We start from the raw sequence: 22167 nt of genomic DNA, 5'->3' as shown, positions 1-22167 counted from the left end.
ATATGGTCACAGGTTGAAAGCAAAGTGTCCCAGAACCCATATCTCACTGACAGTCAGTTACTGGGCAGTAAGAAAACACAACCCCCAAAACTGAGTAAACGTAACTTTTGCTTTAAGAAAAGATACAGCAGCTAACTGAGGAAAATCAACAAAGAAACAAAAAGAAGCCCAGTCAGGCTACAGGATAACACACCTGCTGCATCCTGGGAAAGCACTCATTAAGCTTTTGCAACACCTAGCCCAGAGGCAGAGGCCAATTGTCTAGAAACAATATAAACACAGTACATTTATAAACGGGTAGGATCCCCAGTGTGGTTGGGTGGGGAGAAGAGATGTAACATGTTCATTATAGTGTCTCCTTCCTTTGGTAGACAGGTTTTGAGTCTTAGTTCCTCAACCTCAGTGACCAAGGCAATCAAGAACTGCTAAACACCACATCAGCTCACAGAGATTGTGATGGCAATAATGACTAATAATGGATATGAACTAAGCATTAACACAAAGTGCGTAGTTAAAGAATGTCAGTCTAGTAAAATTTTGTTCAAAAGTTTCAAATTGGCTTATTTGTCTTCTAAACATTCCCATCACAGCAATCATTAATTCACTAATTGACACATATACATGCATTCAGTAACAACAAATGCTATCAGAATTTTGTGGAGCAGTGTAATGAAATAAAATCAGGATTACTTTGGTTGATTTCTATATGTGGCACTGGCAAACATAAAATGCAATTTCAAAAATGCATTAAATTTGTGATGCCATCATTATGATGACTGATGAACACCCAAAAAACTTGCACGCACAAATCCAAGATGAGACACTGGGTCAAGTACCACAACTGAATCACTTCCAGCAATATTCTGTAGATGAAAGTAAAAAATAAACTGGAAACAAGTATCTCCCACTAAAAAGTAATAAAAGTGAAATAATGAGACAAATGTGTAGGAGGTAGATGTTTAATATTAGTCTAAGCAAGAAGTTAAAAGTCAGCTATCATGTTTTTACAGATGTTTCCAAAACAGTCAGCCACTAAACATTTTCTTTGATCTTACACTACATAATTTGTTTGAATGCATTCTATATAAGGTGAACAGTATTAGCTATTTCATATATTCTATATAATGTGAAAGAGAACAAATGGAAGAATTAACTTGCCTCCTAAAATTTAGTGCCTAGGAAGATATTACCAGAGGTATTCTTACTTTTTCTAAGGTTACATAAATTAAGAAGAAGAAACATAAAATAACAGAAAAGAGGACGTTTGGTTCTGTTAAAGACTCAGACATAAGAACCGAAAAGATTTTGAGTAGTCTTTAGATATTGTAATTATTGAAAATGCCTATGCAGGAATTAACATAGTATTAAATTGGCATTTTATCATACAAAGACGTTGTAAATTATTGGTTAACTTAAATTAATTTTTTTAATTTTAGTTTTTTTTTTTTCATTTCCTTACCTGAAATTGGAAAATAAATTCAAATTGAGTAACCTATAATACAGCTCTCTCTCATGCAGCCATTGTGGCACTGGTGTTATTTCCATTTCTCCTGCAGAAAACTAGGGAAAATGAAGAAAAAATATACAGTGGCTTTTCAAACAGAATTTTACGAATGTTACTGAACCGTCATTATCAAAGACAAAAAGCATCAATACTGATTACCTCAGTGGTGGCAAAATTCACCACATTTTATTTTGTCTACCAGTGCAGGTTTTATTCAGTTTTGAACAAGCTGACAGCTATGACATGTTTTTATGATTTTAAATATTAAGATATTTCTTTCATTCAAAATCTGTCATTATGGCACATACATACTCTTCAGGAAAATATTCAAGCAGATATCTGAGACTGTCCCTAGTTAGGAAAGTCCCTCAGTACATTTTAATATCCATTCATTTAGGATTACTGAACACCTTTCTTGTACAGAAACGCTTTATCTCACAGAAAGTATGTAGGAAGGAGAAATCTGAATGGACTTATTTACTGTTAGCAAGTAAAACTATGGAATATTAATTTCTTCCCATCACAGCATGATGCAACACTGAATAAGAGGAAAAGAGATTTAGGCTTGTGGAAAGATTTCCAGTACAATGTGGGCAGATATACCCACTCAGAGGGTGGTCACCATAACCCCTTCTGGCAGCACACTCCAAAAAACCTTTTCTTGAACCTCTGCCATATCTTTCAGGTAGGCAGACAGCTTCTCAGAACCAAATCAACAACAGGGTAAGCAAATAGATTTCATTCTCCAAAGAGAATGTTCACACCTGTGTGAAAGAATGTAAAAATTAGGAATTGTAAATTAGCATAATTCCTTTTCAGATTATGGACTGGATTCTGACTGGCAAGGATACAGTAAAGCAGCAATGGGCATATGTACTTTTGTAGAAATCTTCATTATCTTTCATAGGAGTATAAAAGATAGAAGACTGGCTACTAAGCACTAGTTAATTGTTTCGAACAAATGGTTTAGCCAAAGCAAGTAGCAGATCTTCTATTACAGACGTTTTGGAACAAATAGCTTTATATTTAAATCAAGATTGTACTTCAAATTTATGTATTACAGCAAGCAGTCTGAAGGCAAAGGAATGAGGTTGCAGCCTTTTTTTCCTGGTCAGGTTGCCAACATTTAGTCTTTTCTTCCACTCTGGTTTTATAACATCTTAGTACCTCCACTGGCAGCAAATACATCTTCCCCATTTTAACAATAGTAATTGCATCAGTTCCTAAGCCATGTCTGTAATTTTCTGACATTCAAATCATGTGTCTCATACATACAACAAAAAGTTTAACTTTAGCATCCAGCAACAATCCAATTATGTAAATTATGCAATTATCACTTCTTCCATGCAAAGTTAGTGTCATACTAGTTTTAAACTTCACTAATGCTAAAGAGAAAAAGGGCTTCAAAGTTGAGTTGTCTTCAAAGACATTTAAGAACTGATGAAACATCTTGCAATGTGGTGCTCATACTCTTAAAAGGTATTATTTTTAGTGCTTCTTTTAGGCATACCAGTACTCTGTGCTCCTGGTGAGATGGATTAGCTCTCTAATTTGACTGAAATTAACCTGGCAAGCAGATAAATACACATACCAATTATTTTCATTCATTTTCAGCTGAATTAGTGAGATGATCCAACATACTGGCCATGAAATCACCAGTGCCAATGCAATGGAGAGGGTGGCTTAGAGCCAGTCTCTCAGCAGCCTTACATAGGCCTAAGTCATTGGAAGATAGAGAATAAACTTTGGTCTTTTATTTTTTAAAAAAGATAATGCTGCCAAAACTAAACAAAGACTCATCAGTAAGTCACTAAGGGCGTACCTATTTACAATGCAAAGAGCAAAAGAACAGAATAAGCAAAGGTAAGTCATGAAAGTTACCAGTTTCAACTATCAGCAGAGGGTATGCCCTTGTCTGAGATCAGAACATGCCGGATGAGTGTATTCCCTGTTGCGCATTACTATGCCCAGAAATGCAGATAGTTCGCGGATTACTGGGTGCCAAGTTTTAAGTTACCCATCTTCTGATACACCTAGTCTTGAACGATACCATAGTTCAAGATCTAACCACATGCCTGAGCAAAAGGATAAGCTATGTTCAGCTCAAAGCCAACAGAGGACTTGTCTTTAGGAGGAACCAGTAAGCTCTCATTCAAAGAAGGTAACATAATTGCAATGGGAACACAACATGATAATAAATTAAAAGAAAAACGTTCTTCCCATGGAAATCTCTGGGTTCATGTTGTTCTGTATGCTGTACAATATGTTACCTTAGTCACAAATGAAGCTGTCACAGTCCAGTATTCTTTGTTTTGCATAGCTGTATTTGTAGAGACAACCTGTAAATCGTATGTGTTGTAAGGAGCTTTAGAGTTGTTCCTGTTTCGTGGAAGACAATATATATATTCCCCACTGTCTTTTAGCTGTAAACGTTTCTGTCAAAAGAGGAAATAATTTATACATAGATATATAATTTGTTTTTCATTGTTACAAATTATATATCTATATATTTTACTATGATAAGATAAATAAAATATCCAAACATGCTTAAAACAAACTTAGTAATAACACTGAATTACACAGAATCACAGAATCACAGGTTGGAAGGGACCTCAGGGATCATCTAGTTCAACCTTTCTAGGAAGAGCACAGTCTAGACAAGATGGCCCAGCACCCTGTCCAGACGAATCTTGAAGGTGTCCAAAGTGGCCGAGTCAACCACTTCCCTGGGGAGATTATTCCAATGGTTGACTGTCCTCACTGTGAAAAATTTTCCTCTTGTGTCCAATTGGAATCTCCCCAAGAGCAACTCGTGTCCATTCCCCCTTGTCCTCTCCATGGGACTCCGTGTAAAAAGGGAGTCTCCATCTTCTTTGTAGCTGCCCCTTAAGTACTGGTACATTGTAATGAATTGACTGGAAAATTTTTCTATTATCATCATATTTTTCTACTCTATTATTACCACTCTAAATAGTTATTTTTCAGTTCCACCAGGAACTATAACAATATTATTATTTCTTGTTGAGAAAAGTCTCATATAACCCTGTTAGTGTTCCAAATTTTTTATCCAAACTTGAAGAAACTTTTAGCAATTAAGTTTCTCCATCTATAGAAGGTGGTAAGCATTGTTAAGCTTAAAAACCACTATAAAGCTCTTCAGTAGCAAACATTTAACAGTTTAAGATGGTAGATATCAGTGGTATCTAGTTGTTTTGAAAATGCATCATTATAGCTGGAAGACATTTTAGTTTTGTGTACAACCACAATGCTTCTTAAATATTTTGCAGCCATATCTGAAATAAAAAATCCCAAGGGATAAAATATAACACATATTTATTTTTATTGTGTGTCCAAAATATTTCACAATGTTGTGCACATCGAAAGAAGCCTAATTTTTTTGCTCTATTACCTATTTCTTTTTTCATGAAAAAGCATGCATGCAAAACTGTGATTAACCAGATATGTGTCTGCCTGTCTTTGAATGCACCAAACTAGTAAGAGAACACAGGTGGCTTCCCATTTGGCTGCATCAAGAGCAGGCTGCCCAGTACCACTCACAATAAATGCTGGCTTCATACTTGGCATGTCTGATGAGGACAGACATGATCACAACTCAACTTAGTGCTAGAATAGCTCAACTATGGGGAGCACTGGCTAAGTACTGAGATTAAGTGATTGCTCTGGAACTAAAGATGGAATAAATAGTTCTAGGTACCACTGTTCTGACCATCTCCTCTGCTAAGGCTCTGACCACTGCAAAGCATAATTTGGCTTCCAATTCCTATTTTTAAGAATTAGAATTCAATCCTGCTAATTAGAATTCTAATAGTTTATTCTTTTTAAACATTTTGTTCATTCTAAGAATGGATCTATCCTTTTTCACAGGCAAAAGCTTTCAGGAAATTAGTATGTTTGGATTTATAACCAGCATAATTTCTAGAACATGTAATTGCACAGGATGTGGAGAAGGAAAAGTAAAAATCACCGTAAGTGGGAACTTCTGAAGTCTGGCTACATCAGCCTCTCTAGTTAACCATTCATATGATGGTAACTTTGTTTCCCAGCCAAGTTTGCCTCGAAGCCTCAAAATATGCATTATAACATCATCATCAATTGGTTCTGGTACATCAAGAAAAGACAAAAAGACAAAAAAAAGGTTTGGATTTTTTTTTTCCCTTAAACATAAAATCTTTAGATTCATTGCACAAGCCAGCCAGCCATTCATTCTTGAGTTTCATTGCATAAGCTTAACAAGTGTGGAGGATTGGTCTAATGTTATTCTGTCCAAGTTGGAAGGCACTGAAAAACATGTTAGAAAGTCTTTCTCAAAAAAAAAAAAAAAAAAAGCCACCAGATACTTCAAATGTCTTTTCCTGCAATTGAAGAACAGTGGTTCAATTTACTTCAAAGTAATTTTAATTTTCAGTGATTCTACACTGATCTTTGGTGTACTTTACACAGCAAAATTCAAAGTACTCAGTAGAGAATATATGATTTACAGGCCAAAGACCACCTCAAATGCTAAAAAGCCTGAAAGAATGAGAAAAAGCTTCTGAAGACAGAGCAAAATTTCAGCTAAACAAAAAGAATGTTGAAAACAAAAAAATAGCAATAATACTTTTCTTTCTAATATTGAAAAGAAATTCCTTTTTACATGGAAACATACTGCCCCTTTAGAAATCAGATCAATCTAGTCTAGTCCAATAGGAGAAGAACACTCCAGTTGAATGAAAGATTCTATAACATTATGGAAAACAATTTGAGAGTCCTGGAAAGTATTACAAATATTTTTTCCCCATGGTTTTTAATCCCCATTAAAATGTGTATAGAAAAAAAGGTTTGGGGAAGAAATAAAAAGACACCCCCCAGAAAAAAACCCAAAACAACAAAACATTAGAATCCAGTCATGGCATCACTCCCTCACAGTTTTCAGACTCAGTGACAGATATTTTTAATGGAGAAATAATGATCAGAATCTATTTTTCCTGACACTAATCCTGGAAGATAAGAAGGAAAACATGATTACTCTTTACAAATCTTCTAATTTAAAGAAAACTGACTGTAGCTAACTACAAATTATAAACAACCTTAAAATAAGAATTCAGTTGCTGTCTGAAAGTAAATTCTGCTTTGAGATCAGGTATTAAAAAAAAAACCACCAGAAGGTCAATACGGAAGAAAAAGTTCTTAGCCTTTTTAAGCCTAAGGTTTAAAATTACAGCACTCTATCATTTATCAGAGAGTATCAGCTCTCCCCTACACACATACTCTTACTCTGAATGCAGGAGGGGGGTGAGGAAAGACAGTAGCAGTTGAATACGTTCTCCACTATTTCAGTGTAAATCTGACATAAATATACAGGCTGTACAGGCATAACTAAGAGCAGTCTTTCCCCCAGTGCTATGGCTTACGTACCTGTTCTATCATAAGAATAAACTTTTGCTCTCAAAGGTTTTTTAGAAGATCTTTCAACTTTTGGTTGCTCACAAGTCTTTTTTTGGCAAGTCGGTTCCAAACCAGCTGTTTGCATTTCAGTCCTAATATTATCTGCAACCGACCCATTAAAAAGAAAAATGTTAGTCATTTAAAGCAGATCACTATGCCCCATCATTTTCTAATCTAAGTTAACCTTCCTACAAGCTTACATTTCTGCAACATCTACTTCCCGAAATGTGATAAAAAAGCATATTCAAGACCCATTACACAGCGTTTTCACCTAAAGAAACTTTGAACAGGTAAATCTACACAGAAATGAAGTATGGATAACTGTAACTTCATAAAACCACAATAAACACATACTCTTACGCACTTTGCGGTTTGTATACTGAATTAAAGTCAGTGTTACAGTGCCACTATTCCATTTCTTCTGGTTTTTGGTTTCGGTTTTGTTTTGCCTTTTTTTTTTAAAAAAAGATGTGAAGTTTTGCAGGAGTCTTTTTATGCATTCAACTCTGACAAAGAAATTGTTCTGATCCCTTGCAATGCCCAGAGAAAGAAGAGCATTCCCTTCTGAAGGTTTTGGAGAGAAGGACAGAGTGTATGTTCGTGCTACAGCTGCCCACTGCAATCCTGTATCTCACTAAATATTAGAAGCCCAGTAAGTCTGCTATTTTCGGCAGGACAATAGAAAAAGAACAGGCCACACCTGAAGTAAAAACTGGAATGCTTGTGACTTACAGTACTCTGCTAGAAATGCATTGTATTTACAACTGTTTCACAAAGAATTGTTACAATGATGAGGAAAAACATAATACCATTTATTACCCCTTTTCTGTCACTTTAGGTACTTTACCATGTACAGAAGATGAAGGTGGTGTGCCAAAACCATGCTGAACTCCTTTGCAATCAGAAGCTGTGGGAAGTGTCTTTTTCAAATTCTCATTCTTTGACATTAAGGACACTGCTTTTGTTGTGCTCCTTTTTAACTTCATTGTCTCATGCTCTGACATGCCAGTAGGCTGACAAACAGATTCTTCTCTTCCCTCCTTATATATTCTTGAGAGTCTAAAATTGAACAATACACTCTTTTAGGAAAAAACCTGAAGATTCAGTCATACAGGCAAAATAGAACAACCAACTAAAATACAACTTGTATAATGGTTTGCATTTACAATTAAGGTACAGATGTCCTACGGCACAGAATTAGAGCTTTATGGCACAGAATTAGAGCTTTATTCATGATTAATAAAATATACAGTGAGGGTGGGGAAAGGAATCAAAATAAAATTACAGCCCTACCTCTTGTGCTCTGACCTATAGGCATCAGAAGCAGTATTACATAAAACCTGATCATTATTTTCATTAGCCACAAAGGTAAGAGAGCTTCAAGACTAAACTAAGTTTAAGCTCTGGAAAACACAAATAAGAAAATAATACTTAAAAAAATCAATGGTATAATTTGTTCTCATTCTTAGTAATTCCAACAGCATGGTATCTGGTATAAAAGCAGAAAGAAGGTAATAAGCTGTGTTTTGTAAATTAAATTATTTCCTAGAGAAAGCATAAAAATAAGAATCCTGTAATGCAGGATTTGTATTCTATTGGGGTTTTTTTTTCAAGTTTATTCTTAGATTTGTAAACCAATCTGAAAATATCTTAAATAAGTTCGATATGCATGAAAAAATAATTCAAGGTTAAGCAAGACAGCTCTGAAAAGTATGCGCACTACATTTGCCTGTTTGTATGAAAACAGAAGAAAAATAACTATAAGCAGTTAAAATGCAGAAAAAAAAAAGACACAGAAGAGTCATCTACACCAGCTTCTTGCACATCTTGTTGGTGCTGCAGTCACTAAAGCATACATGGTTTAGATATATTTTTAATCTGGGAAGTTCCAAATAAGTTCACTTGTCAGGACAAAATGAAAAATAAATAAAATCCACGAAGGAAGTAAAGATTTCATGCACATCTTACTCCCATTTAACCAATTACATCTTCAGTAACAACCAAAAATAAACCACAGGAACAGCAGTAGGAAAATGAATTAAGGTAACTAACTGTTACCTTAATTAAGGTAACCAACTAACTGTTGGTTCACTCCAGTGTGGATATGCTGTAAAAAATTCAGGCTATATAATTGAGACTGAAAAGGCTAATTCATAATCTAGATTATATCAAAGTGGCAATGGCATCAAAGAAGAATCACTTAGGGAAGCTGAAATTGTCTAAAACCCACATGCCAGAACTTTTGGCTTTAGCAGCACCCACACACTGTATACATGCTTCCCAAAACAGTGTGAAAGATCAGTGTACAAGTCTTGAAGTTTCTCTTCCAGGACAGAATTCCATAATACAAACTACTATAAGGAAGGGCAGGGTGAGCACTATTCATACGAAAAATATATCTCAAAGAAGTTACTCTATTCGATATCTTCTTTCTTGTCCTGGTACTTGTTCACTGTAATATCTTTCTTGTGGTACACGCACACTTAGCTGTGGGTAGCACTTCAGCAGCAGCCTGTTCTTTTGAAGACCGACTTCAGGTCTTCGACAAAAGGAGCAACTTTGCCTGATATGCCAGCAGCCTCAGCTAGATGTAGCAGCTACCTTAGCATTCTCAGTATGGCTCTTCCAGAGATCTTGAACCTTGAAGCTGTGCATGAATGTTCCATGTGTTAATTCAGAGACTAATCAGAAAGGACAGGAACAGCATCCGCTTTCCAGAAAGATGGAAGAAAGTGAGAGAGGACATGATAACAGAGTAGTGATTATCTACTATGTAGATAACCATATACAATATTTATCTAGATATCAGTAAATTAACTGATTATCTGGCAGAGACCACAGTCACCCCCATGCACATATCTGAGACACATCTGTCACACAGCAGTACATAGATGCAGAAGACAACATGGCCCAGAACAGACAAGTGAATCCTCATCTCCCACATGAGACTGTCACGTTGAGAGACACCAGTGTCCACTCAGAACTGGAATTCTTGGAGGAAGTGTAAATTGGCCAGACTCTGACATGGTCCTATAAATGGCATTCCTCATACTAGAATAAAGTTTGAATTTTGCATGTTTACCTTTCCATGGGCCAAGATTATGCAGCTGCCCTCTGCTAACTATTAGGAAGAAACACTTTTTCTTCTCTAGCTAGGACATAGTGCTGCACTGTGCTGGTCTGCTGTCATCTTACCTAGACCAGTAGATCAGTAGAATCTTCCTCAGTAATGGCCCTCCTTCACTATAAATTACATTTTCCGTTTGATAACATGCCATCAAATATGAAAACTTATTCCAAAAGATAAGAGGTACAAACGAGTTCCCTGGCTGCAAAGAGGATTATGGTGGTTAGCAATCATCTGTACTTGAGTCTATGAATGGAGACTTGATCTTCCTTAATTCAAGGTATAGGAATATCCTTTATTTTTGGGGCTGGGAGCTAACTGTTATAGAATCCTTTCTTCACAGTTAGAGCAAAGAAAATTTCTTAAAGAAACTTGTCAGAAAAATCTAAAAAAGAGTGGAGGACTAGACTGTACTGAACCGGATGGTACAGCCAGTGCAGACAGATCTGTGCTAAGAGGAGTTTTGCCTTCTCAAAAGAGAAGCATGAAAGCAAAAAAGTGAATCCTCAGGTAGCAAAATGGCAACCCCAAATAAGATTCCTCTGTTAACTGAAGAATGATAAAGTGCTGGCAAAGTCAAATCCAGTATGTGAAAGATGAGACAGAAATCCATGTTAGCAGCCCCTGATATAGTAGCAGTAGAACTTACATGCTTTTCTGAAGACAAATGTACAAAGCCAAGAATTTAATCTGGGCAAAATACACAACTGCAAAATAAGTTGTACTGCGAGCACTGAAACTTATGAAGACTGGCAGTTTCCTAATCTGTGACTTAATACTCCCTACTCACTCCCCAGAAACACTTCCATCTTCAATTTCCATGCTTGGATTCCTCCTCTCAGCTTTTCCTCACATCACCTACTAATCAAACTAGGCAATTAGCAGCATGTATTGTGGCTGGTGATACAAGCCAGAATGCAGATCCTTACCAGTCAAATACTTTCCAATATCCAGGGATGGAGACTCAACCACTTCCCTGGGCAGCCTGTTCCAATCCCTGACAACCCTTTCAGGGAAGAAGCTTTTTCTAATGTCCAACCTAAACTTCCCCTGGCGCAGCTTGAGGCCATTTCCTCTTGTCCTATCACTTGTTACTAGGGAGAAGAGTCTGACCCCCACCTTGCTGCAACCTTTCAGGTAGTTGTAGAGAACGATAAGGTCTCCCCTCAGCCTCCTCTTCTCCAGACTAGACAACCCCAGCTCCCTCAGTCGCTCCTCATAAGACTTGTTCTCTAGACCCTTCACCAACTTTGTTGCCCTTCTCTGGACAAGCTCCAGCAACCCAATGTCTTTCTTGTACTGAGGGGCCCAAAACTGAACACAGTATTCAAGGTGTGGCCTCACCAGTGCCGAGTACAGGGGCATGATCACTTCCCTCCTGCCGGCCACACTATTCCTGATACAAGCCAGGATGTTGTTGGCCTTCTTGGCCACCTGAGCACGCTGCTGGCTCATGTTCAGACGGCTGTCAACCAACACCCCCAGGTCCTTTTCCTCCAGGCAGCTCTCCAGCCACTCCTCCCCAAGCCTGTAGCGTTGCATGGGGTTGTTGTGGCCCAAGTGCAGGACCTGGCACTCGGCCTTGTTGAATCTCATACAGTTGGCCTTGGCCCATGTTACAGTGTTTGAGAGCAATACGAACACTCCTTTAGTTTCACTTCAAGAAAATAAACATTAAACAATTAAATTAACTGAGTCATCATATTCCATCCCTAAATTTGAAAAATACTAATACTTGTCTTCTTTTATAGAGATGAAAGCATCACAGTACATAGGAATGGATTTGCAGATTAATATAGTATATAATTCCCCATTGACTAGACTGTATTCCATTTGCAATGACTTCACTAGCACTTCTCCAGATTTTCAGTGATACAATTGAGATCAGAGTCTATCACAATGGGCAAAAATCATAAAGTTTATGTCGAAGCACCAGTCCAGGCTTCACAGAATTTGCAGAGAACAGTCAAATAATTCAGTAGAAGACATCCGTTGCTGTTTCAAATTTTAAGTAACAGAGAACAAAAAGGTAAGATAAAGAAATATAATTACACATACACATTTCCAAAACACACGCCTTCCTCTTTTATTGCTGCTTTGTGTTTCCTTTCTGTTCTTGGTCTGTAAACTGCTGTGCGAAGAATAGGGTGTTTCTTCTCTACTGAGGAAGACTGGGAACAAAAGGCAGAGAAACACACTAATTTCAATAACTGAGTGAGTGGTCATATAATCTAAAAAAAAATATCAAAGGCGGCATTTATTTAACAGCTATGGAAAACATTTCAAACCAACTGATGGCTTAACTCAGCTTTCATTACAGAATTTTTCTGAGTTAAGATATACAGCATTTTACGTGCATGAAAATTTATTTATAGAAAGAATCTTGATAAATGACTTAAAAATAACTGCTCAGAGCACTAAAATTAATGTCTGGTATTTTCATATGGAGTATAAAATTGCTTTCTCTGGTTCCCATCAACCTAAGCTTGAAATAGTTACAAACCTTCAGAGAAAGAAATTCTAAATTTAGAACAACAAATCATTGTTTTTCAGGACACTTAAGCCAAACACTAACTAAGGGACAATACTTCAATTAATTGTGTAAATTAGATTCATTTACATGGATTTATAGAGAGATTAAGGGATTCACATATACAAAATGTAGAAGTCTGATCTCACTTATTCAAATTAGCATAATAAAATAGAATTTTGGTATCTTATATGAATGATGAGAATGAACAGTTTACACTGGATAAGAAAAAACTAAGATAATGGAAAACAGAATATAATACTTGTTTCATGTTTGAGAGCTACAGTTTACTTCTATGAGAAGATATTTTAAATAATGAAGACTAACTCATACTGTAGCATATCTGATAAGAGCAATTAAGTAACATGAGGCCCTCCATTGTACCCTGCTTTGGAGAGACAGAGGGTAGTGGGTTAGGAACAAATGAAGGAGATTCCACCACCAATAGCAGGACTGTAGTTGGATTTAAGCAAAAACATTTTTCTTCCAAATTCCCATATTTTAATTGTTACTCAGTATCAAATCCTTCCTCCAGGAAAATCCCTCACAATAAATGGCATCCTCTGAAGTTTTCCTTACAAGGTTCCTAGGAGGAAGACTTTCACTCCCACAGCTGCACAGGCATTAAACACGTAATCGACATGTATTCTTATAACATTTTCCCAGACAGAAGCCAGATTAAAAAAAAAAAAAAAAGCTGTATGTGAAAATACTATAAATCTAGGATTATCCTATGTATATCAAGGTTGTCCATACAAAGGATGCCTGCCTACACATTAGGTTAACATCACTTTTTTCAGTCTTAAAAAACATCCCAATATCCCCAGAACTGCCCTGACAAACAAAATGAGTTCGGCAAAAGTTACTTCAATATTAAGTGTTGCAAACTCCCACGGAGGCTCTACAAGCCCCTATGTTCTACTACAAGTCTGATTATATTTCAGTTTTGGTCCACTCTTAAGGCACTTCTAACAACTCGGCAACAGCACACTTTCAAGAGTCATGGCTGCCCAGGCACAGACTTAGGTCTAAAAGTGCGCATGCAACAGCACTGGCTTTAATTTATAAGTGCACAAGCTCACCCTGACTCCAGGATTAGCAGCAACTGACCAGAATTTTTAAAGATCTCATTCTGGGCTTTTGGGCTTCCAGACTTAGAAAGGATTCAGGAATGTACATGCTTTTGTATTTAACTCTAGTTTAATACTATATAATTATAATAGTTAACAATACATCAGACTTCTAGTATAATGGGACTATAGCTAGGAGGATATTAACTGCAATTAAAATGTTACCACGTAGTCTAGTTTAAAAACATGCACATTCTCACCAGTTCATTGTTGTCTTTTTCACTGCTGTCAGCCGGTTCACACGCACTATACCTGTCTTTTCCCATAAGCAGTACCTCTGTCTTGTCTGGTTCAAACCGGAGACGAGATAGCAATTTTTCTTTCAGCATTTGGTTTTGCTCATCCATCTGGAGTAGGTATTCTTCAAACTCACAGTAAGAAAACATCTATTGAATTAAATTTGCAGCAATGACAGTCTCCCCACTATGCATTCAGTGATATCTTTATACTTGAGAAGATCTGCATGCCTTATTAGAAATCAGGTGGTGTTTGGATATTTGCTTCTGCAGTGTTGGAACTGAAAGTTCACACAGCTGACAAATTAAAAACAGTTAATGGTACACTAAGTGGCAAATTAAACATTTATTTACCTTGAAAAATTAATAATGTAGAACTATAATGACAAACACATTTACTGCATTAATAATAATTTAGAGAAAAGAAAAAAAAAGAATTTCTGAATTTTTTAAGAGTTGTGTACTACATACAGTATATATGGAAAATTTAAAACAGCTTGAACAGATACTTTGAGGATTTTTAAAACTCCTGAATCCAGACAAAAATAGTAATCTAAAATTTCCACTTCAGAAAGACCACTGTAATTTCTAACAAAGTAAAAAAAGCATTCAAAACCAGGACAGAGCAGAGGTCTTAATTCCTGACTTGCAAGTCTCACTCAGATATCATATTATCTTAGTTTCCCAGTTAGGTTCCCCTTCTCTGTTCCTTCACATGCTTCGAGATCACAGCATCATCAAAGCCCAAACATGATAATACATACCTATTCAGTATTGTAAGCTCTAACTGGTGTCTCTATCTCCAGAAGCTGACTTGCAACAGTTAATTATATCTGTAAATATGTATGCGTAAAATCAAAATCAGATCAAAATAGATTACTGCAGATCAACATCTGCAAAACTAGGGGCAGGATCTGGGTCAACATATGCTAGCTCACTGTACAAAAAGAGTCTGTGCTGTGTTCACCACTTGCAAATCTGCTTTGTGCTGACATTTGTTTAAAAGAGTGAAGGTGAAGCCATTTCCTCCCTCCACTGATTTGGTCTTTGTGGTGGACCAGAGACAGAGATGTGATAGGAGAAAGTGGTCTGACAAGACACACAGTTCCTTCATCATCTTTATTTCATGTGTTATTAGCTTACAACCCATACCTTACAGAATTAACCACTCTCATTTCCCACCAAATAGCTGATATATAGAAAAAGATGTTTGATTTGCATGCCATTATAAATATTATTAACTATTTTGGCCAAATAGTTAAATTCAAGAAACACTACTGAAATTATGCTCCATATTGCATTTTCAGTGATATAAACAGAGTACATGGAAGAATAAAAGCTGCTTGAATGTTAGTTGCTGTTATATATTACACAAGAGAAAGTGTATGCCATAGATAAAATAGAAGGAGGTAAAGATGTTGCCTTGCTTTGCATTTGAATAGCAAGAGGCTTAATCATTGGCTACAGTGCCTTTAGTCTAGGGTTTTGAAACTCAGCCTAACAAGTCAACGCAGCAGACTTGCTCATTACAGTGGGAGTTAAGGCAACTCAACAGCAGAACATAGTTTTATGAGGCTGCAAGCTTCACTGACCCCTTGAGCTCAGTTTTCTTCTCCTGTTTCTTTGGGTTCCAAAATTAGCCCTGTGCATCAGTGCTCCGGTCACTCAGTTGATCTTAAAAATAGGAAATGGAAGGAAGGAGGACTTGTCTTATCCCAGTGGATGAGATTGCTTCTGAAACCATACACTTTTCTTTAGATCTAGCTGTATTCACAGTAGCAGCAGGTCACTGTGCTCATTAGATTGAAGATGAAGTGTGAGATGGTAAAGCATGAACATACCTTAAATTTCATCATGTGCTGAAGAGGTTTGCTGAATCCTGATCTAATATTAATGTGGAAGTTTATTTCTGAACATCTGGCAACGTTACCTTTTTGACAACTTAAAAGCATCCTGTGGTGAGAAGTGGCACTTTTCCCCATCTTGTAGTATTACTTTATAAACTAAGTTTCTAACAGTCTAAAAAAGTTTCAGCAGGGAAGTGCTGTGCAGATTAATTGTTGAGGCAGCTGTAAGCAAATGGTGACAGTAATCCTTTCAAACCACTCCTACTAGATCTGGGACATCCCTTCAGACCTCAAGAATATGAAGTGCTGCTGTTTCCATACCATTTCTTACCACTCCAGCAGGAGCTAATATTCCCACAACCAGTACACTTTCAGACATCACTTGCATGTTCCTCAATCTATTTAATGCAGAACAGATGTTTCAAACCAATGCAACAACTAACTGTGCACCAGAATTGATTAGGGCAGTTCATGGGCAGTATATCAACTGTGCAAGTGGGAAGCTCCAACTAAGTAGTAATAAACTCTTTACCCATAGCCGCTAGATCCAAAAACACTGCAATCATGCCTCGAGGTGGCATATATATTAATAATGCTATAAAGGCAAAACATTTTTTGATACAGAAGCAGCTATACTAGCAATAGCTGTGCAGAAGTAATTAGTATCTCTAACAGCAATATCTCACATGTCTTCTAAGAATCTACTGTTACAGGTCCAGATAGACCGCCTTCCAGCTACACCCCCAAGCTCCTCCTGTAGAAGCTTGAGGTGTAACATCATCGGGGGAAACAGAGGGGATGACTATGACCCCACCCATTTCATTAACTTTTAGAGCATTGCAAGATGGCAGAGCTAACAAGGAAGGAAAACTGAAGACACCACTCACTTTTCTTGAACAGAAACAAAATTTAAAAGTGCCTTTTGTTTTGGCACAAGGATCAAAATGTATTAGTCAAAGTATAAAAAAAATTTGATTATTTATTAAGGACTCAGCTGGTCAAACAATGTAAGGACTTGAAACTCAGTTGATGGTCAATCCAAATACTTGATCTTTTCAATTGCCAGCAAAAAATGTTGAGAAATGAACAAAACGTGTATGTGCTTGAAAAACGTATGATTTGTTAGAGTCTTTACCTGTATTGTAGATATCTTAGTAACTATGTATGTCAAAATTTAGGCATGTCTAAATGAAAACCTGCAAGTCTGGTGCTGTAATAAACAGGGACAGGATATCCAAGACACATCAGTGTTATCTTGCAGGACCTTTTTCCCTCAGCAGCTGTAAGATGCTTGTTTAAATTGTACCTAATTGTAGTTGGAAAGTATTTAATGGCTTCTTACAGCTGACTATGATATATATTCAAGAAATGAAACACAAACCTTTCTTAACAGCTTGGCTTTTCCTAACAAGGAACAGTGACACAAGCTCAAAGACAGCCCACAAGCGTTAGGATACTCATAGAGCAATGCTGCCAACAACCAGCCCTTAGGCACTCCTCGAACCAGAAGTTATGCAGGCTTAGGTTTAGTAACCCTCAGCTATTAATTTATTTTATTGCCTGTAGTGTCATGAAATCTTACACTCTTCAGGGTTGGTTTTGCTTTCTTACAATCCTGAATTGTTCAGTGGCTTTAACAGGCACAGTCAACTTGTTTCCACCCCCCCCCCATGGTATTGGAGGCCCCTCTAAATGCAGGAAAGGCGGAAAGTTAACCTAAGCTAAGCCATGGCTAAAGAGAAGCCCTTCTTTTTCACAACGGACAGCAGCTCTGCTCACCATCTCTGTGGCCGCTGACGTGGCTGTTACCTCCAACTGGCAGCTGGCAGGTGGGACGGGGCAAGGCCCCTGGCCACGAGCGGTGGCTCCTGGGGGACCGTTGGGGGGCACCGTTGAGGGGAGACTCTTGGGGGGGACTGCTGGGGGTTGCTGAGGTCTAACAGCTCTCCCCAGCCAGGCTGTGCCACCCGGCTTTTCTAGCACCACCCTTGGTTTGGCATGTACTGACCTCTGGCTGGAGGGTGGTCACTGCAGCAATAAAATCCCACAATTGAGAGGTGAAGTAACGTTAATTTTTGGTGAAAACCATTCCATTTTTGGTGAAAACTGTTTAGATGGTAATACTGAGTAAAGCCAATAGTAAATTATTTCATTAACTTCTTTCAATAATTTGCGTCACGGAGAGATGCTTCCAGCTACAGGAAGTTCAGGAAGACGTTAATAAAGCAAATACTTAGGTGAAATAATCACGTTACTATACCCTCACCAAAGTAAATTTTCTAAAGATAAAACTGTTTAGTGCTTCAGTATCTTGAAATCAGTCTGCTTGTAAGTTTTCTTGAGCCCCCAGTGTATACATATTAAATCCTTCAACTTGTTTTTCATTAATCAAAACATTATTTCATAATTAAAAGAACAAAGTATGCTTTAAGAAATTTAAGGATATTTTATTTGGACTGCCACACTTTGTTGGATATCTGAAGAGGACTATAAAAGTCTGCTCAGAATTAACTCGTCCATACTTGATTTGACCATGGCTGGCTTTCCCTAAACATTTAAATGGTGACTAATCCTTTATTTGTTAATCTGAAATACTTATACTCAAATAAAATATTTTTTTCAAACATGTTAATCTGAATAAGTTTGGCTTGGTGAATCAGTAGCAAGTGTCGTACTCAGGAAATGGAATCTCAAGAGATATAAAAAATAATTAAGCACTTCCAGGAAATTTGTGTGGTTTTCCACTTATGCACAAGAGATTTACATGCAAAGCTCCTACTGAAGCTACTTGTCGTTAACATTGCACAGTTATAAGAATACATAAAATTGGAACTGAAAAAAACCCCAGTATTTTCCAGCCACTAAAATGTATGGCTTAATTTGTATCTGCATATTTCTCTGTTTATAAATGTTTGGGTTTTTGAAAGATTTAGAAAGGATGACCCCTGAGAACTGAGACTTTCAATATCATCCCATTATTCTAGAACAGGTTCCGCTGAAAAATGTTCACTTTTAATCCAAGAATAAAAAAGTCTTTTCTACATGTTACTATGAATTTAGAAGCAAATAATTTGAGATGCAGTTCCATTTATGTTTGCTGGCTTAAATAATTGCATGAATCTGCTTAATACTTGAAACCAGAACCATTCTATGTGGCTTTGAAATTAACTTCAAGTGTTTTACCTTTTTTATTACATATGACTGTACTGACAGTGTTTTGTAGATTTATTTAAGGTGATTTCTCTTTATTTGGGAATTTTGTGTCCCCTTTGTGCCAAGATAAATAACATTACTGCAACAGTGATGGAAGGGTAACATGCTCTTAACCAAAGAAAGCAAACAGAAATAAAATGAACACATGCTGACAAATCTACAGTTTGCTAAAGCAAGCACTGTATTTCATTAGGGTATATGAAGTAATGTTTCTAAAAGAATTTTGACCCCAAAACATCACAAAATTAATCTGAGGGCATTCAGGAATGGTTGGGGAATGTTAGGAGGAACTATGTTTTTCCAGTCTGATTCATAAGTTCAAATACATTTAAATAAAAATCTTTAAATCTTCAAATAGTGCATAATCGAAAATCACTAGAACACAACTAATCGGCAAAGCAGCCAGATCCACCTGCATCCTACAGATTTTCCATTATTTTATTCTATTTTAATCATGTGAAGGAATCTTTGTAACAGAAGAAGGTTCCGCACTGTGTTGGGAATCCAAAGAATGACATGGATAAACAGTTCTGGACTCATAAGAAACCTGTTTGCCTATATACACCGCCTAGTATAGGAACTGATGCATGAAAATTTTTATTCACTGGTATAAAATGAAGAAGCCATAATCACATGTATTTTTCCAGCAAAACCAGTATCCCCTCAAAAGAAAAACAGTATCTCACCTTGTTTAGAGTGGTGATGAAGTACCAGGCTATGGCCCTAAATAGTGAAGACTATGCAAGTGCATGCCTAACTTCTGTGGCCAAAGCATTCTGACACTCATGCAGGACCCAGTGGAGAAGAGATTCCTTGAGGAAGCCTTAGTGAGTGGTTTTTGCAGAAGTATGGACTGTTGTTGGATCCACCTCCAAAATTTTTTGGGTATGTATTTAGCCCTGCTCTTGAGAAAACACATCAGTTTCAAGAGAAGAACAAAAAGGTTAAGGAACAGGATTGTGTATTTAAACGATACGATATAAAACAAAAGTAATAACAATGAGTTGTAGAGATATGGAAACTTGTAAACAAAACCCTAAACTGAGAAGACTGCAGATCAGACTGGTTCCTGATATAAAAACATTGTTGCCTTTATGAAACATTGGCATTACTGTTCTGCACTCTTTTTCATACGAACTAAATACTTTTATTATTCCTTTATCAATGCCTTAGTCAAATTTCACTATGTCAGTGTGAAAAGCATTTGTGGTTTCTTTCTTAGTTTGCTGGTACCAACAGCATAGAAAATGCCCTCAGAATTGGCCTTAATTGTCAGCCTTATGGTCAGCTCAGCCAGCAGACCACTTCCTGCTGGGAACTGGAAAGCAACCTAAACATTATACAGAGGTCAGCAACAATTACCATTTAATATGGCCAAAAAAAAAAAAAAAAGCCATGTAGACTGGACCCCTACGATTTTCAAATAAACATCACTTACTCTTATATATTAAAATTTTCCACTTTATGAGAGCTAAGCTTTTGCCCTAAGTTCTACAGGCAGAAACTGATGATTTTAGAATAAACTGACAAGGCTGCTCATGACTTTGCCTTCTGCAGGATTTATTTTGTCTTCTCTGTTTCATTCAAGATGTAACAACACATGCTGATGTGTGTCAGCTCTGCAGACTTAACTGAGACTGGATTTCTGGCATTCTGCAGGGCTAGTCTAGAACCTAATAAGGAACATCAAAAAAGAGGCTTCAAATGGTATTAGTAGAGAAGAAAGATGAATTTTGTCTTCTTTAAAAGCATGGCTTTCACAGTAATCTGCTAGTCAAGCTACTGACGTTAGACTCCACTAAAATGTTCTGTGCCCTAATCTTTGAAAAAGCCAGAAGGGAGAAGCACAACTGGCAACAAATACGCAGTCAGGTGCCTGGTTCAGCTCTTGTTATTGTTTTATTATTTTTTTTTAGAAAATGATGTATTCCATGAAACACTCTTAAATTCTTCACAGAAAAGTATTTTGCCATCATGTTGGCAAAATGCTGATCCACAGTTTACAATGGCTTCCATTATTCCTTATTACTGGAAAATATTAAAAGCAGCAAATCTGACTTACTAGCCTGAAAGTAGACAGCTTTCATTCCCATAAAACTCCAAGAGGTTCTGAAAGAACAAACCTAGGAAAAATATGACTAGGAAAAAAAGGAAAATTTAATAAGTTGTTAGCAAAAGATTTTATTTTGGGAAGTCAGCATTGCCATTTCCCTATAGGTGGCAATGCTGCTGTTTGCCTCTATCCCTCAGCAACTCCAGTCAGTCATTAACTGTCAGGACATGCCCTTTGCCATCTGTCATTACTGGGTGTTCATAAACTTGATAGAATGCTGAGGAAGATTCTGGGCAATGAGATGATTAAATGTCTGGTGCCCTAAATAGAAATATTAAATAATAATTAAAACTGCCATCCATTAATGCATAAATATAAACATGCACACAGAATTTTTTCTCATTTCCATTACAAGATTGCTGAAAAAAATATTGGCCTGACAAAGATATATACCACTGATTGATTATTCATGCCCATCAATGTTCTCATTTCTCCAGGCTGGAAGATTCAAGCTGAAAGTGGTATCATGAATAACTTTTATATTTGTAGAGAAAACTCACAATATAGTAAAAACATTGCTGCTGGTGGGGTAGATCATCCTTAGGAAAAGGGAAGGATCTGAGGTAACGTGAAATTGTTTGGCATTAATAATGATGATGACGATGATAATGCAGGATTATAGTAACTGCAAAAATTGTTTAACGAAAGATCTTTTCTATTGTGCATCCAGTAAAAATAAAACTGATGAAGCTGCACACACAGTTCCAGTACAGTGATTTTAACTCTATATCAAAAGAAATTTTTGAAACTTGCAGTTTTCTCTGGAAATGTCACATTAGTTTCTACAAGCTAGTCATCGAAACTAATTGAGCATTCCTGGAATGAAACTCATTGAATCTTACATAAACCCACTTTGTAAGCAGGGTAGCTTGCTCTTAAAACAGGAAAACAAAGCCTAAGCACTATGTTGTATTTCCATTAACTGTAATCATATCAGGGCATTATCTGCATTCAGTCGGCATTAGACCATTAGATCACACATCCTTTTGAGCCCAATGTTGTCTGAAGGAGGGAAGCAGAAA

The 22167-nt window shown here is 36.9% G+C and overlaps 1 protein-coding gene across 2 annotated transcripts; it reads right to left on the bottom strand.

The window, feature by feature from the left end:
- Positions 1-963: 963 nt before the first annotated feature.
- On the bottom strand, positions 964-14355 carry DNAH14 (dynein axonemal heavy chain 14). 2 transcript variants are annotated; one of them, XM_064448600.1, is made up of 7 exons: positions 13937-14355; positions 12135-12247; positions 7797-8008; positions 6920-7051; positions 5490-5623; positions 3775-3939; positions 964-2268 (listed from the first exon to the last, which is right to left on the bottom strand). In XM_064448600.1, exons 1-7 carry the CDS (start codon positions 14120-14122, stop codon positions 2263-2265), a joined length of 948 nt encoding a protein of 315 aa, XP_064304670.1. In that variant the 5' UTR covers positions 14123-14355; the 3' UTR covers positions 964-2262. The 2 variants fall into 2 exon arrangements, with proteins under 2 accessions (XP_064304670.1, XP_009505545.2); XM_009507250.2 differs by lacking the exon at positions 964-2268 and having other exon boundaries at positions 2275-3939.
- Between the last annotated feature and the right edge of the window lie 7812 nt (positions 14356-22167).

This window comes from Phalacrocorax carbo, chromosome 3 (genome assembly GCF_963921805.1).
Source record: "Phalacrocorax carbo chromosome 3, bPhaCar2.1, whole genome shotgun sequence".
Classification (NCBI taxonomy): Eukaryota; Metazoa; Chordata; class Aves; order Suliformes; family Phalacrocoracidae; genus Phalacrocorax; species Phalacrocorax carbo.
The sequence above is the reverse complement of the archived record's forward strand: the minus strand, read 5'-3'. Positions and strand labels throughout refer to the sequence as shown.

Coding starts and splice junctions, on each gene's coding strand:
- DNAH14 (XM_009507250.2), bottom strand. CDS start 14,122: ATGTTTTCTTACTGTGAGTTTGAAGAATACCTACTCCAGATGGATGAG. Junction 12,248..13,936: donor AAAAAGACAACAATGAACTG/GTGAGAATGTGC, acceptor TTTTGTTCCCAG/TCTTCCTCAGTAGAGAAGAA. Junction 7,052..7,796: donor ACCTTCATCTTCTGTACATG/GTAAAGTACCTA, acceptor GGTCGGTTGCAG/ATAATATTAGGACTGAAATG.